Below are 15,302 nucleotides of genomic sequence, written 5' to 3'. Positions count from 1 at the left end.
TCCTGTCTCTTATTCGTTCTCCCTCCACCTCTCCCTGTGCCCCCCCCCCCCCACCCCCACTCCAGCCACAGACCCTGCTGTCTGTCTCTGGCTGAATTTCCTTCTGCTTTCTGCATCAGTCCTTCTCTGTGTTTGCTAGGAAGGGAGGAATATTAACTCAAACGGCCAGCAGAACAAAAGGGTAAAATAGTGTAAAGGAAAAACGACAGAATCATATTCTATAAGAGTGGACTCCTGAGCAGGCAACAGTGTGTATGTGTGTGTGCATATGTAGCATGCATGTGTGTGTGTGCGCACGCTCCCGCGCTCCGTCTCTCGCTCTCCCTCTCTCTACTCTCCCCCCTCCCCGTCAGCACGAGAGAGTGTGTGCCTGCTCTCTCTCCCAGTTCTGCTTTCGTTCACTGTTTCCGTGGATGTGCCGGGAAGGAGAGGGAGAGAGAGACGGCGGCTGGCCGAGAAGGAACGGGAGGAGCTGGGATCGGCATGCGCAACTAACCGGCAGCACTGATCACCGACCCCCCCCCCCACAACCCCATCCCACCCCAGAGCCCCCCCTTCCCTTCCTCACATGCGCTAACACTCTCTTGCACACATTCCCACTCGCAAACGTCCACGCGGGCTGGATGTCAACTTCCTAGGCTGAAGGAGAGGTGCTCAGACTTGACATTGGGGACACAGAGACAACAAGAGAGCAGTGTGAGTTTGTGTTTGTGTGTGTGCTCACGACTGTGTTTGTGTGTGTGTGTGTTGCGTTGAAGGGCTCAGGGGCAAGTGGGTTAGAAACAGAAGAATCTTTGATTGCTGTTCCTCTCTGTGTCTCTTTCTCTCTCTCTTTTTTCATATGCTGGACTCACCTTGGCATTTTCATCCCTCTTTACTCAACTTGTGCCCACTGTCTTCCTTTTAATTTGTCCTGAAGAGCTTGGGAGAAAGAGAGGGAGAGGAGTGGGTGACCAAGAGACTGGGTGAGAAGACAGGAGGGCCCTCGGGTGGTGATGATGGGTGGGGTTTCTTTTTGCCTTAACCTTCTGAACCTCTGTCTTTGGAACTTTGAGCGTGATGTCAGCACAGAATGAGGATGTCAGAGGGTGGGGGCGGAGGGTGGGGTCAGACCTACAAACATTTGTTCCCTTGCCGACTCTCCGTCTTGTGTCTCCCGCAGGACGGCGGTTCGCGGCGCAAGGCTCTGCGAGGCTCGAGTCGGGGGTGGGGGGTGGGCGACCATGAAGGACCTGAAGGAGAGCTGCGGGAGCGAGGTCAGCGAGGGCAGCCTCCAGCCCTCTTCCTGGTACGTCTTCGCCCACCACACCACGCTGCACGGCCTGCGCTTCATCTTCGTCTACGGCCCGCTCACCCTGCGCCGCCTGCTGTGGGCCGCCACCTTCCTGGTGTCGCTGGGCGTCCTGGCCCTGGAGAGCGCCGAGCGCCTGGCCTACTTCTTCTCATACCCGCACGTCACCCGCGTGGACGCTGTGGTCTCCAACAGTCTGGTCTTCCCCGTGGTCACCGTTTGCAACCTCAACCCCTACCGCTTCACCAAGCTCACCCGCAATGACCTCTACCACGCCGGCGAGCTGCTGGCCCTGCTGGACGTGCACCTGCGCATCCAGGACCCCCACCTGGCCGAGCCCGAGGTGCTGGAGTTCCTGGAGGAGCGGGCCAACTTCACCGGCTACAAGCCCAAGCCCTTCAGCATGAAGGAGTTCACGGAGCGCGTAGGCCACGACCTCAAGGAGATGATGCTCTACTGCCGTTACCGTGGACAGGAGTGCAGCCATCGTGACTTCAAACCCGTGAGTCCCTCCATCTCTTCCGTTTTATGTCTGGCTGGTTTCCTTAGCCCTCACTGGGAATATAGAAAGAGACAGCAACAGAGCTGTTGGCAGGTGTAGTTATTGCCCAGTTGAAAAATGTCATGTGAGACAGGAAAATTTGGCATGATTGAGGCAATTTGCCTCGAGATTGAGTTTCTCTGCATTTCAGTCATCCTGCAAGGCGCATTCGCAGGTCTCTCTCTGTAATTTATTTTCTGAAAGTCTCACCTTCTGCAGTGTGATTTGCTGAATTTAAGATGGCAATTACCTTCTCATTTCTGTGCGCCGCACGTGGGTCACCTTTGTGTACCCGCACTCTTTCATAGTGTGTGGGAGGCTGTTGATAGTCAAAGTGCATCCACAGGTAGCATCGGTTCTTTATTAGGTACGCAAAGGGGATTCTGTAAAACACAATCTCTCTACATGTACTGCGCTGCTTTGAGCAAGTCCCGTCTTGAGCTGTGAACAAGGGAAATGTAACAAAGGCAACAAAAACATCCAAACATTGCCTGAGACGTGAGGTCAAGCTGTCATCTCCACTCCATTATAGGGACATATTCGATAGACAGATCTCCCCCTTGCTGAAGGTTTCTGAGAAGCAGTGGTTATGATGTCCGGTTTGATGGCAGCCTCTTCCTGCCTGTGGTAGCCGCTGATGTCGAGGTGACTGAGAGTAGTGCAGGACAATTGAGGGAGCCTCGGTCGGATGGGTGCCGAGCCCTGGAGAGGAAGTGAGAGAACTTGTTTCGGCACAGTGTTTTTTCCTGCTTTCCTTCTCTCCCTCTTTGACAGAACGGATAAAAATAAACGTGTTCTCCTCGGTTGCAGGAAACAGAAAAGAACTGCCTCACCAAGTGTGACAGGAGATCAGCACACCGTCTCGCACACAAATAAACATTTGCACATACAGCAATCACATGCATGCCCCACTCACACCGTCATTCAGGAGCAAACAGACACACACAGATCAGTGGATGCACATTCACTTACAGCCACACAAACTCCAGAGCACGTGCACATGCACACACACACACACACACACACAGGACACAAATGAAGATCACATCATGAAGATCTTCACAAATGTGAAGAATTCACAGGCAGCAACTGGTTAACCAACAGTGAGGCATGTCTGTGGAAACTGTCTGTTTGGTGTTGAGGATAGTGCACACATTGAGGATAGTGCACACTAAATATATAGGAGCAGGGGCTTCCCGTTTTGTATGTCGATAGAGGCGTAAGGTGGGAGATCAGAGCAGTGACCGAATGGGGGGGGGGGGCTCAAATCTGCCCAGATGCACCCCAATGGGCAGCCAGGCACAACCAAAAAGTGTGAGCTGAAAGAAGAAACATACTGCCTTAAGCTAATGCCTTATTGACAAATTATATCATGAAAAATCAAATATTGACTGGTTTGATTCAGTGAATGACAGCGATAAATATGGCATTTTCTGTTGACATTTTCACTTTAAACATTTTGCACATTTTAATTACAGAGGCTGAAATGAATTAATAAATGAATTGTGTGTGAGAGAGAGAAAGGGAAGGAGAGAGAGAAAGATAGAGAGGGCGGGGGACGGCTGGAAGGTGGTATTATTTGAATCACCTCACAGGTGTTGAGTACTTGTTTTGGAAATGGAGGTGTGAGGGGTGCAGGTGTCTCTCAGGCTAAATGCAGTTTCTCCTTTTTCCCTGCCAATAGAGTTACATGTCCATGAAAGAGAACGTGCATACTAGTTTTCTACCAGTTCACTACCCATTTCCTTCAAAACTAAATCCATGAGCTTGCAATACTCTTACAGTCTTGGTAATGGAGGTAAGACTTCCATATTGACTAGGCTGACCCTCTTCTGGGACAAATAAGCCATCAGCAGGGGCCAGCACTATATAAGTCTATTTGCAGACTTTGAGTTATCGGTTTCCTTTCTGGTGTTTTAATAGTAGTTTCTCTGTCAGTCTGCTGCTCTGTAATATTAAATTGAGGTGAGTAGTGGTGGGTGTATTTTTCTGTCAGAAAATCTTTGGCATTTACATTTTCTTTCTGGCACTTTGACACATCATTGTTTCTGTTCGTCTGCCACTATGCTCCTATATGTCTCACTCGTGTTCTCTGTGCCCGCGAGTAGCTGTGCTAAGCAGGCTGCTGTTGACTGCGCTTGAATAATTACCTGCGCCCCGCCCCCCACCTGTTATCGCAGTGTCAGAGACCTGCCAGGTGATCGTTATCCTGTCAGCTCCCCGCAGGACTGTCAGAGAGCAGCGCTGGCCAGAAGGCCCCCTCTGCGGGTCCCTCTCCCTCTTTATCTCAAGCTTCCCCATCCTTCCTGTTACTCTCCACAAGAAGACTCGAAATCTGAGGGCAGGCGCAGCAGCACGGCCAACTCCAGTTCATCCTAGAGGCCGCGATCTGGGTAACTCTCCGACCGGCCTGCACCTCCACGGCTCTCTCCGTAGAGGAAATACCATGGTCTTCCAGTCCTTATCTGTTCTCCAACCTGTTTGGGTCCGGCCTTTCCCATCACTGGAAGCTTTGGGAAGGGTTTAACAGACTTAGATGTGGTCAAACAGCTTAGCGCGTCGATGGCACGGCTGCTCAATCTGTTTAAAAGGGCTCTGGGCTTCCGAAGGGGTGTGTGCACCGGGGACGGAAGATGAACTGCAGTTGGAGGCAGCCATTGGATGATGCAGCTGGTTAAAAACTTATCTGGGACTGAGAGCCTCTCATTTGCAGCTGCCTGGGCACAGGAGTGTGACATTATTCATCGCGGTGGGAAAAAAGGTTGCGCGCATCCTCAGGTTCAGGGGAGAGATTTGAGAATCGGGCCTGTTTATTTACACTGCAAGCAGAGAAACACGAGAGCCATTGGAGAACAGGCGCCATGAGCTTCATCTATGTGCAGTGTGCTGCCCTTGTCCACAGATAACCCATAAGGCCCTTTGTGACCTCAAAGGACCTCCCCTGTTGCTGACGGCCTTTCTGCACCAAGTCTTATCGGTTAGTCACCCCCTGGCAGATTCAAGGTAAACAATGCCTGTCCTTTGTTGGGGGTTTTGAAGGAGCCTCTAAACAGCAGAGGAAGAGTACTTGTCAACAGAAAATTAATTTTGGGTTAATGCCTTGCACACAATTCACATATGCTAGCTCCATTGGCTTTGGTGGAACTCATTCAAGTCAATGATGGACAGCGTGGAAGCACAATGATTTCTTGTGGACAGCAGCTCCATTGACAACAAAATGGCGGTTATGTTGAAAAAATCCAAAAACTGCCAATCCAAAACTTTGTATTGTAAGTAATAAGTATCAAAATTATGCCAAATTACATGAAACAATATTGCTACCTTTGCTTGCACAAATTAAACAAGCTGTATTCCAAAGCAATGCTACCCAATGTTTCCGAAATTATTTCATGTACCTTAGCCCTTTGTTTTTTCATCTTACCATCTGAAGAGAGGTCATTTTAGGAGTTACTTGAAAGTGTCAACTAAGAATTGCATCATGGAAGAAGACATTTAAATGAATGTTCTGAACAGCTGATGGAAACTTACACTTACTGGATATGTTTATACTTGTCAAGTTAATTTTACAAAATATACAAATTCTTGTATGTTTGCAACAAAATAAGTACCCATTGTAAAATAGGTATGGCATCGGTACCCATACGACTAAATCGCAATGCAGATTTCAGTGCTTCATTTCGGTACCGTCTTCTCTAATATTAGTTACATTCACTCTGTTGACTAAGTCAATGACAGCTCGTACAGTTAGCAAGCTCGCTAACGTTAAACTCAGTCAAAATGGCAAACGTGAAACAATCTAAAGTGTGACTGTATTTTACCTAAAAAGATTCAAACAATGGGACATGCCTTTGCAATATAAAAGACGTTCTCTAAAGTCATTGTTTGCTCATCAGTTGATTTGTTTTTCAGATTTTCTCAAGCTGCTGAGTGTCTGGAAGACATAAATATTATAATTATCTGTTGCACTTTAGCCTGATTAGTTAGTAAATTGCAATCTTGAAATTTACTTGAAATTTCCAATGAAAGGCTTCTTTCAGTAATTAAGCATAAAGTGTGGTTTCTTTTGCCCTAACCACAGGAAGACCTTCACATAAATTTTTGGGGCAATTTCCATTCAGCTTTTTATTTATATGGCAATGTAAAACACAAGCAACACTTTCTTTTAGACACTCAAATTGCAGTCTCTGCTGTATATATTAGTAATCAAGTATGCTGAAACTTGTACTAAACTTAAGCTATACTTTAGTATACTTATTACTGTAAGTGTACTATTTTGATTGTATCTCCACATTTTCTTAAGTTCATTTTCACAGTGTATTTTACATGGTATTATCATGTATTTTGGAAAACGTATACTAAAGAATACTCAAAGCTGGACTTAAGTTGCTGTATGCTGTACTTTAGTTCTATAATCTTATCAAAAGTGTACTGTTTTGAGGTTATATATTCCAGGATGACATTTTCCATCCACAGGGCACGATGGGTCACTGAATGGTTTGATGAGTATAAAAATGATGCGAATCGTAATGGCCTTTGCGTCACCGGATCTCAACCCAATTGAACACCTATCGGAGATTTTGGCCTGATGTGTTAGACAGCGTTGTCCACCACCATCATCAAAACACCAAATGACGGAATATCTTTTGGAAGAATGGCATTCAATCCAGTTGAGTTCCAGAGACTTGCAGAATCTATGCCAAGGTGCACCGAAGGTGAAGATTGATGAGTTTCTAGAGAAAGCTCGTTCTTTTTGGCCATTTTAAAAATCAAAATTCACTGCCAATGTACTAGATACTGTAGCAACTGAAAGAAAGATATTTTTTAGCTTAATTAAACAGCACGATTATTTTCTACTGCACTTAATATAATGGGAGTGCTTTCTCTAGTACCAACACATTAGCATGAATACTTAAGGATGAGGTAACACAATGTGCTGTCAGTACACTGGAGTAATGGCTGCTGAAAATGGGGCTTTGCAATGATATGTAAAGAATTAAAAAATAGTTATTTAAGTTATTTAACAGTAATAGTAATTTGTAACATTATCAATGTCTTGGCTGGGCTGTTTTTAAAAATAAAATGATCAATTTCTTTTAAAAGTATAAACATTTATCAGAGATTCCTAAATTTTTAATGCTAGTGTATAGCCGGTGTTATTTTATGACAGGAGCAGTTACACAAATATACATGTGCAGTTTGGTAACCTGCTTCACAATGCACAAAATATGCTTTGGGGACCTGGTCACTTGCTCTGCTGTAATACTTATTGTAATATAAATCTGGTAAATCCTTGGCTCGGCAACATATAAAAATACAAACTCATACGAAATATAAAGCATATGAAATACACACTTCAAGGCACAGCAGAATGTGATTCTTTCTTCTTTTTGCATCCTATATTGTTATAATATTATGTCATTATGTAGGCTTACAACAGTAAGACCCTACTTCATTTAGCTAATTTGTTCTATCTCACTAGGTAAATCGGCATAACAATCAAAAATCAAGGTAGGAATGTCATTTCCTGTTAACAGACTTAATTATCTTTAGGCTGAGTAGCTCTCTGTGAAACCAAAATAATGTTACATGCAGTGTGCTTTTGGTTTGCTTCATTATCTTTATGTTTTAGGTAGCCCTAAATACATGAATCTAGCTTTCCTCAGGGTTTAAACAGTATGCTGTGTTTGAAAAAGTAATAACACAAAACTAAATGATGCTTACTTGATTTGCAAAGCTTCACATATCTCTTGTACAGATATTTTGCATGTCAACACTTCTGAAAATGAAATATTTCCTTCAAAATAACACACATCGTCATATAAAAAAAGTCTATCGTGCACAAATTCCATTCCGGTGCAATAAAAAGAAAATGCTACCATCAAAATGCTATATGTTTTCTGCCCGATCATAAGGCAAACTTTACAGATGACTTTTTATACACTCAAATACAAAATGGATACACAGATACAACTGTAATGTACAGACACAGCAAATGAAAAGCAATAGTATCAGTGAGAAATCTTGAAAAGTACATAGAGAAAGCCCCTCCCCCCTAAAAAAAGAAAAAAATATACAGCAATCACAGTAAATTACTGTAACAACTGCGCTATAAACATCCGACAAATAATATCAGTCTTTGCCTTGCCATAGGTTATCATTACCAAATATGTTATTTGAATATGAGTAAGGAGAATGAATGAAATTGATTGCCATTGATTGCTCGTCAGTTGGAAACACAGGTTTTCCTTGTGAACACAAGACACTTCATTATGCAAATTGCACTATATGTGGAGACGTTTTTTTTGTTGTTGCGATTTTTGTGTTTGCCAACCTTGTAAATATATGGCTTATCACATGATTAAAATGGTGGTTTGCATTTCATTTCTCCAATTCTTCCAGCTGTAGATTGTCATAGCTCTCAAACTTCCCATAGTTCCCTCACACAGTAGAACTCACTCATGGCTCCACAGTAATTATTCTGATAAGTACTGTGAAATTAATCAATTTGAATTTGCAAATGAATGCATCTTTATAATTGTATTAAATAAGTATTTATATTTAGTGTTTTCAAACATGTTGGCAAAAGTGTGGTCTTGAATTAAAAGTTTTGTGAGAAGATCTATTGAGGATGTATTGTTTTTTCAAAATTGTTTAATAAGTGAGCCTACTTTCGATAGGTAGCTAGCGATAGCTAACCATCCAACAATTATCACCAGCTACCCATCGATACCTTTACCACCTGTGCGAGAAGCCCTTTTTTTCTGATTTTAGTGGCTAGTTAGCTTGCCAAACCTCTACTGATATGATTTTCTTGTCAGTTGAAATGCTTAGCTAGCAATTTACCATAGATATCTATCAATATGATAACCTATTGATGAATGACTGGCTGTCAATTGCCAAATGTTCATTATGACACAGTTAAGTTTTAAAAGATTATTTTATCTGTTTTAACTGCAACATACCTAGCTATTGTAGCAATTTTTTTTTACACGTAAAACATACATCACAAAATCACAATCAAAATAACATTCACATAGGGTATGAAATAATATTTATTACATTAATGTTGCCTTTAAAAATCCTAGGTTTCAAAAATACACTGCTCGCCTAAGCCATGTTTTACTTAAATGGTACACTCTGGGGCAGTCAAAAATATTTGCTAGATTGCTATAGCTGACTAACTTAGTTTTTATATTATAGCTCAATGGCTACTTCGCTTGTTACCTAGCTAGTTTGCTTGTCTGTGAGAGTGATCATGGGTTTTCAATTGTTCTGAAAAATTATATGATTGTCATGGTTAATAGCATGGCCCAGGTGAGACCTCTAGTTGAGAGGTGCACAAATATTGGTTGCAAGTTGGGTTGTCATGATGTTTTGAGCTGCCTCTACAGTTGTTTGGCTATGCATTCCTGCCTATTGTTGCAGTGTATAATGGCAATTATTAAGGGGTTGGGTCACGTGCAATTTTGTCAACCCTGTTTATAGTTCAGTTAGCTTAATGAAATTCTAATCATCATGTATGCTCCCGTAATACAGTGGTAACCAACCCTCCTGTTCCTAGATATCTACTGTCCTGTAGGTTTTCACTCCAACCCTAACAAAGCATGCCTCATTCAGCAGATAGAGGTCTTATTCAGCTGCTAATTAGTAGATCCAAGTGTGCTAAATTAGGGTTGAAAGGAAAACCTTTCCTGGTAGATTTCCAGGAACTGGGTTGGTTACCACTGCTCTAACATTATCTGAGTGGAATAATATGCCAGAATTCAGGATTTACATCTGGAAACATAGACGTTATAAAAGAAACTGAATTTGTATTAATATAGATGGCTTCCTAATGCATTGTGCAGCTATTAAGTGCTATCAAAAAACAGTTACAATTATTAAAGGAACTTAAAGTCATTGCTCCGATGATTATATGCCTACGCAAGAGATCATATGATCTTGACAATGTAGGGATCCTACTTCCCTCTTATTTTGCCGAGATTTGTAGCAGACAAGTGATATAATGGACTACACAAATTGTCTACGGTTTTGCTAATTTTGACTTTCCTGCTGTAAACAAATGCAGAAATAGGACTAAACTTTTATGACTGGTATATGTATTCTGTGGGAGGCAGAATACAAGATCCAAGTGTTATGTACTCAAACAATTGCACTTTTGAGTACAAAAGGCTACCATTTTCTTGTTTTGGCCTCCTTAATTTTTCTTCTCTCAGTTTATGATTTTTAGGATATTTAACCCTAGCAGGAATATCTACCAATGTTATGACTGGCCGATCTTGGGAAATTGAATCTACAACTACTCTTTTCATGTTTTTGTTCCAGTTTCTGACATATCTGACTGTATCCAGGGTCTGGCTGAATTAGGCTTGCCTAGCCTTGTTTATTCATGTGGGGAAAATACAGTTCAACAAATTATGCTTGCATATTTAAAACGTATAAGTGTTGTTAGATATTTATTCAGTGCAATTCTGTCATATCACTGTTGGCTCGAGTGCAGCAGTCACAGAATATGAAATATTGTCTGTCACTGATGTCGCGGTAATCAGCACTGTGATAATGATCGTAATGATGATCGTTCTAATGAGTGCTCTATCCACAGTGGCGTGCGATGGCACTGGAGATACACTTGTGGCTTGATAGCTGTGCCGTGCTGGTCTGAGCCCTCCAAATCTTTGTATCAAATATGGTTTAAATAGTGACCTGCAGTGAGTGGGAGGTCGAATCCTGCCTTGGTGATCCTACCTTTTAATTTACTCTCTCGTCAAGTGTGCTCCACATTTTGGGCATTCATCACTCGAATCCAGATAGAAAATAAGTCAAGATCACATGGAGGAGGAGGTGTCCTCTTTAAAGGTGTGCTGCAGCTCAGAGAGTACAGGAGCTGTTGAGGGACAGGGGTAAACCTTTCTGATTTTACAGCCTCTTGCAGAAGTTGATGATAAAGAAACACATTTAGACAAATATTAACACACATGCACACACCGCCTCACACACAGGCAATGAATGCACACGCACACACACACACACACACACACTTATGTGCACGCATGAAGTGCACGCACGCATATTGAACAGGAGTCCTCTATCACTGGTTCTCAATATTCAGCCACATTTGCATAATTGTTTAGCTCTATTTGCAGACTAATAAAGCCCCTGTCAATAAAAAACACAAGATGAAGCATAAAAAACAGACGACACTGTATGAGACTCTAGCAGAGTGTAGTTTGTTTTTCATTGACAGGAAAATAAAAAGGCTCGATTAGTTTGCAAATCGGCCTGCACAAGTGTTTTTTTTTATATACCATAGACAGAAGCAGTATTGCACACAAAAAAGCACAGATCATACTGCATACCACATATTCAACTCTAGTAGGTGCTTTAGGAGTTTCATATCCCCAAGCTGTGGATGCATCTTTGGCTACTACCTTTGACAGCACAGCTTCTCTCAGGGGTGTCAGTAGCACAGGTCCAGAAGCCTCACGAGATTTATGGGCTTCATTTCGTAACAGCCATTTTGTTACAGAACAATAGGCAGTACTTCAGCTGGAAGCAAATGCTTACTTTTTTTCCAAAGTGCCATCTGAGGTGGCAATTGAAATATCTGTGTATAACTAGGCTAAATCTAGCACTGCTAGACTGAGGGATATTTTGACCCAATTGCGTGTCTGACCTTGTGTGTGTGTGTGTGTCTGTGTGTGTGTGTGTGTGTGTGTGCGTGTGTGTGTGTGTGTGTGCGTGCATGTTTCGTGCCAGAGAGAGAGTGCTATCATGTGTAAGTTTGCGTGTTTCCTTGAATGGGAATTCATATGTGTGCTTTGTCACAGAATAATTATGGAAAGTATATTGATTTGTTTGATGATTGCTCTGGCCTTCACTTGCTAAGCTTGCTCAGAATTAAGGCTGATCCTGAAAGGCTGTCTTCTGTCTCACTATGATTCTCTTTACTGAGTCACCCACCTATGTGTTCAGGGCAGGACTGAACAGGGAAGTGCGGCTAGGTTGCTAGCTGCCCTTTGTTGTCAATGGCAGCCATATTTATCTTATTAGTGCAGTAAAGATGGCCCCAATCTGTATTTGTGCTCAGCACCTATTAAGATAATAGAGCTGAGCTATATTCTGTTTCTCTTCTATTACTCACCTCTTACCTTAATTGATTCATTTGTGTTTTTAGACTATGTTTCCATCACCAGGACCCATTTAATACTCTTAATGTAATCAAATGCATTCAATTACACACAAAAATACACAGCACTTTAGAAACAAGTGTAAATATGAATGAAGAGGTAGCTGTTTAACAAATTGGCGCATCGGTGCTAGCCAGCTGGTGTCACAGTCACAGAATCTTAAGGGAAGGATAACAGAGGAAGGGCATGAGCACAAATTCTACTGCAGTCCAGCTTGTATGGATTGTTTGTTTGCTTCCTTTTTTGTGTAGTATGTGAAATGTGAATTCAGGATCTGATGTTCTTCCTCACCCGTTCAAGACTCCCTCACACTTCCCTGGGCACCTCTCACTTTTTGGGCCCCGGTCAATATTGCTGCATAGCACAGCCCCAAAAGGATGGCTGTAAGGCTCTGTCTGAGTGATTCATATAGGCTGAAAGTACAGGTAACTGCCAAAATAAAGGAAACACTAGCCATGGCATCCCTCTCTATGAAGTTCTTAACAGATGGTTCTTTCTGAAGCATCCGAACCTACACTACCCTCGATAGATATTTGCTGTCAGCTGATAAAGAGTTGCTCATCTGTTTTGCCATGCAGCTCAAATCAATGCACGGACGTCATGGTTGAGGAGCATACGCTTTCAACCAGAGTTTCCCTTAGATTTATTTTCTTCAGACGTCCATGCGAGCATGACCTTCGCGACTCTTCCTTGTGAAACAGGTTCAGCAGTCTTGCATCCTACTGAGGCTCCAGTCCAATGGGTGCCAATAACGACCCGAGGGTTGGGTGGGATAATGGTATTTTAAGTACACCGGTATGAATATTTCATCTAGTAACCTAACCTTTGCAGGTTGCATGTTATGGTTCTTTTATGTTTACTAGACTATACAATTTTTGAATGTTATTCAATATTTCACACCTTTCAGTGTTCATCTCCCTAATAAAAAATAGTGAATTTGACTATTTTTCTACAGTTACAGTATCTCAATTTACTTTTAGTGTAATTTGTATTGGAAAACAAAACAGCATCAATAAAATTAAAAATATCATAATTTCTGCCATATCGCCCTGCCCTACACCACCCCTCTTTCAGAAGTCTCTGAGATTTCTTCTGGCTATGACAGCTGAAATAAAGGGCTACTGAGCCTGTCCAGCATTTTCATACACAACTGTGCTCACGCTGGCATTTTAATTGCTTAATTAACTCAGGAATCACACCTTTGTGAAAGTACCTGAATTCAGTGTACTTTGTATTCCTTGTTTATTCATTACCTGTAGTGTTCTTTTTGAATGTCAGATCCAGGTCCTGGCAATTTGTTTGTTACTTGTACATGCCATGTTTCAGGCTATTTGCTGACATGGGTTCACCTTTACAAATGCCTTTGTGGTTGCTTCAGCAGCAGAAAGACAAAAAATGGTGTAGAGCCTGTTCTCACAAAAAAAAACTAAATATATATATATATATATATATATATATATATATATATATATATATATATAAGAAATTGATCAAATTGCTGCGCTATTTTTGGTCTTCATACAGTCACGGTTTCACACAGGTGCTTCCTGTTTTCTCTGTTTGTTGGCTACCAGATTAATTGCGCACCTCTGGTTTCCTCGACTGGCCGTCTTTCATGTCTGTTTGATGGAGAAAGCCAATAAATTATTCCAGCAGAGTGCGGGAGAGAGAGCACCTTCGCGGTGGCGTGATTCGTCTCATGTCGTCGGTAAAAAATGCCTTTTTGCTTTGCAACCACATCACCGGGCATGCTGGTGTTTGTTTGGCAGAGGGGTGCAGTGTACTATAATGGTTAGGGAACTCGGCTTGCTTAGGTTACAGGATACAGGTGGGCACTGCCATTGTACCCTTGAGCAAAGTGCTTAACTTCAATACATATCTAGCTGTATGAATAAATTGTAGCCAAACAAATGTAGGCTAAGATGTTGTATACATTGTTTTGAGTAAGAGCATTAGTTATGCCTGAAAGGTGAATGCAAAATATAAAAATGAAAGAAAAATGCATCTCCACATTGAGAGCGCAAAGCTCTCATCATGGGCAGTGCTGCCAAGACTTTTTTGATCTAGTACACTTATAGGTTTCAACTTGTCATCTGTGGTTGGGGCATTCTGGGATGTCAAGTGCTTGAGCTCAAGTGAAGTCCTGTGTGTATGAGCATAAATACCATCAGCATTCACATACTCATCTTGAGCTCTGGATGTCATTACAGCGTAACTGTGAAGGAAGAGTGAGTCAGGGTTTTCAAATTATATGCTTGAGAGTTTGATTGACAAATAAATTCTATAGCAGGAGGTATTGTAATCCACACTTCTCAGGTAGATGACAAGTTACATTTCTGGTACGCGAATAAAAACAAAGTTACAGAACATACAGTACTTTTGGTCCAAAGAGCTGTGTTATAAATAGACAGGTAATTGCCTTGACCTTTGTAGACATACATATTTTGATTTTTATGTTTCTCACATGAAATAAAACTGTTGGGACCTTTTCTAATTCACAAGCTTTCTGTTCCTGACATTCAGCATGAGTTGTATGATGCCTAGAAGCAATGACTTGGGCCACACAAGTGAAATAGAGCAGACACAATCCATTATGTGCCTGTGATTCCTCTGCTTGAGATTTTGGCTTTCATGTCTTTTCAGACAAGTATTTTTTTATATTTGGAATTGTCACTTAGTAGGCAAGCTCATACACTGTATATAAATGGCAGCAAGTAGATGCAACCAGGCAGTTTCACACCTTGTTTAACAGCTATGTATTACATCAGAAAGCCAGCATTTGGGAAGCACTTGTGCCAGGAGACGTACTTCCACTTCACATACCCATGGGACAAACCACCTATAGGGTATGCTAGTTTATTGAGGGCATCCACATTTGGGTTTTGTGGAATTGGGAGTGTGGAATTAGGATTTAAAAACAGTAATGTTTACTGTGTGAACTGGGCTTAATGTGTTCATGACTTAATGTGTTTTGTAGTTGTTCCAATGATCTTCAGTATGCACTTATTGTATGTTGCTTTGGATAAAAGCGTCTGCCGAATAAATGTATTGTAATGTAAGTTTAAATGTAAGTATTTGGATTCCCATTTTAATTTAAACTTTGGACAACACAAATGAATAACAAGTATAAAAAATCTTTTTTTCCATCAAATTCTTATTTGCATGGAATTTTGTAGTCTGTAAAAAATGTTTCTTAAAATGAACTAAAATATGGATGATATACCTCCTAAATAAAAGAAGGTGACATTAGACAGAGATTGATCTGAGGTTCACAAAATCCATG

General features: G+C 41.8%; 1 protein-coding gene across 1 annotated transcript in view; it reads left to right on the top strand.

Annotated features, from left to right (window-relative positions):
- Positions 1-403: 403 nt before the first annotated feature.
- The window catches only part of LOC135247953 (acid-sensing ion channel 2-like), a 363,876-nt gene continuing 348,977 nt past the window's right edge, over positions 404-15,302 (top strand). Inside the window, exons 1-2 of the mRNA XM_064321970.1 lie at positions 404-696; positions 1,163-1,793. Of these exons, the coding sequence (XP_064178040.1) occupies positions 1,224-1,793 (570 nt within the window). The 5' untranslated portion in view covers positions 404-696; positions 1,163-1,223. The remainder of the gene's footprint in view (positions 697-1,162; positions 1,794-15,302) is intronic.

The sequence above is a fragment of the Anguilla rostrata genome, chromosome 2 (assembly GCF_018555375.3).
Source record: "Anguilla rostrata isolate EN2019 chromosome 2, ASM1855537v3, whole genome shotgun sequence".
Taxonomy (NCBI): Eukaryota; Metazoa; Chordata; class Actinopteri; order Anguilliformes; family Anguillidae; genus Anguilla; species Anguilla rostrata.
This window is presented reverse-complemented; position numbering and strand designations above follow the sequence as displayed.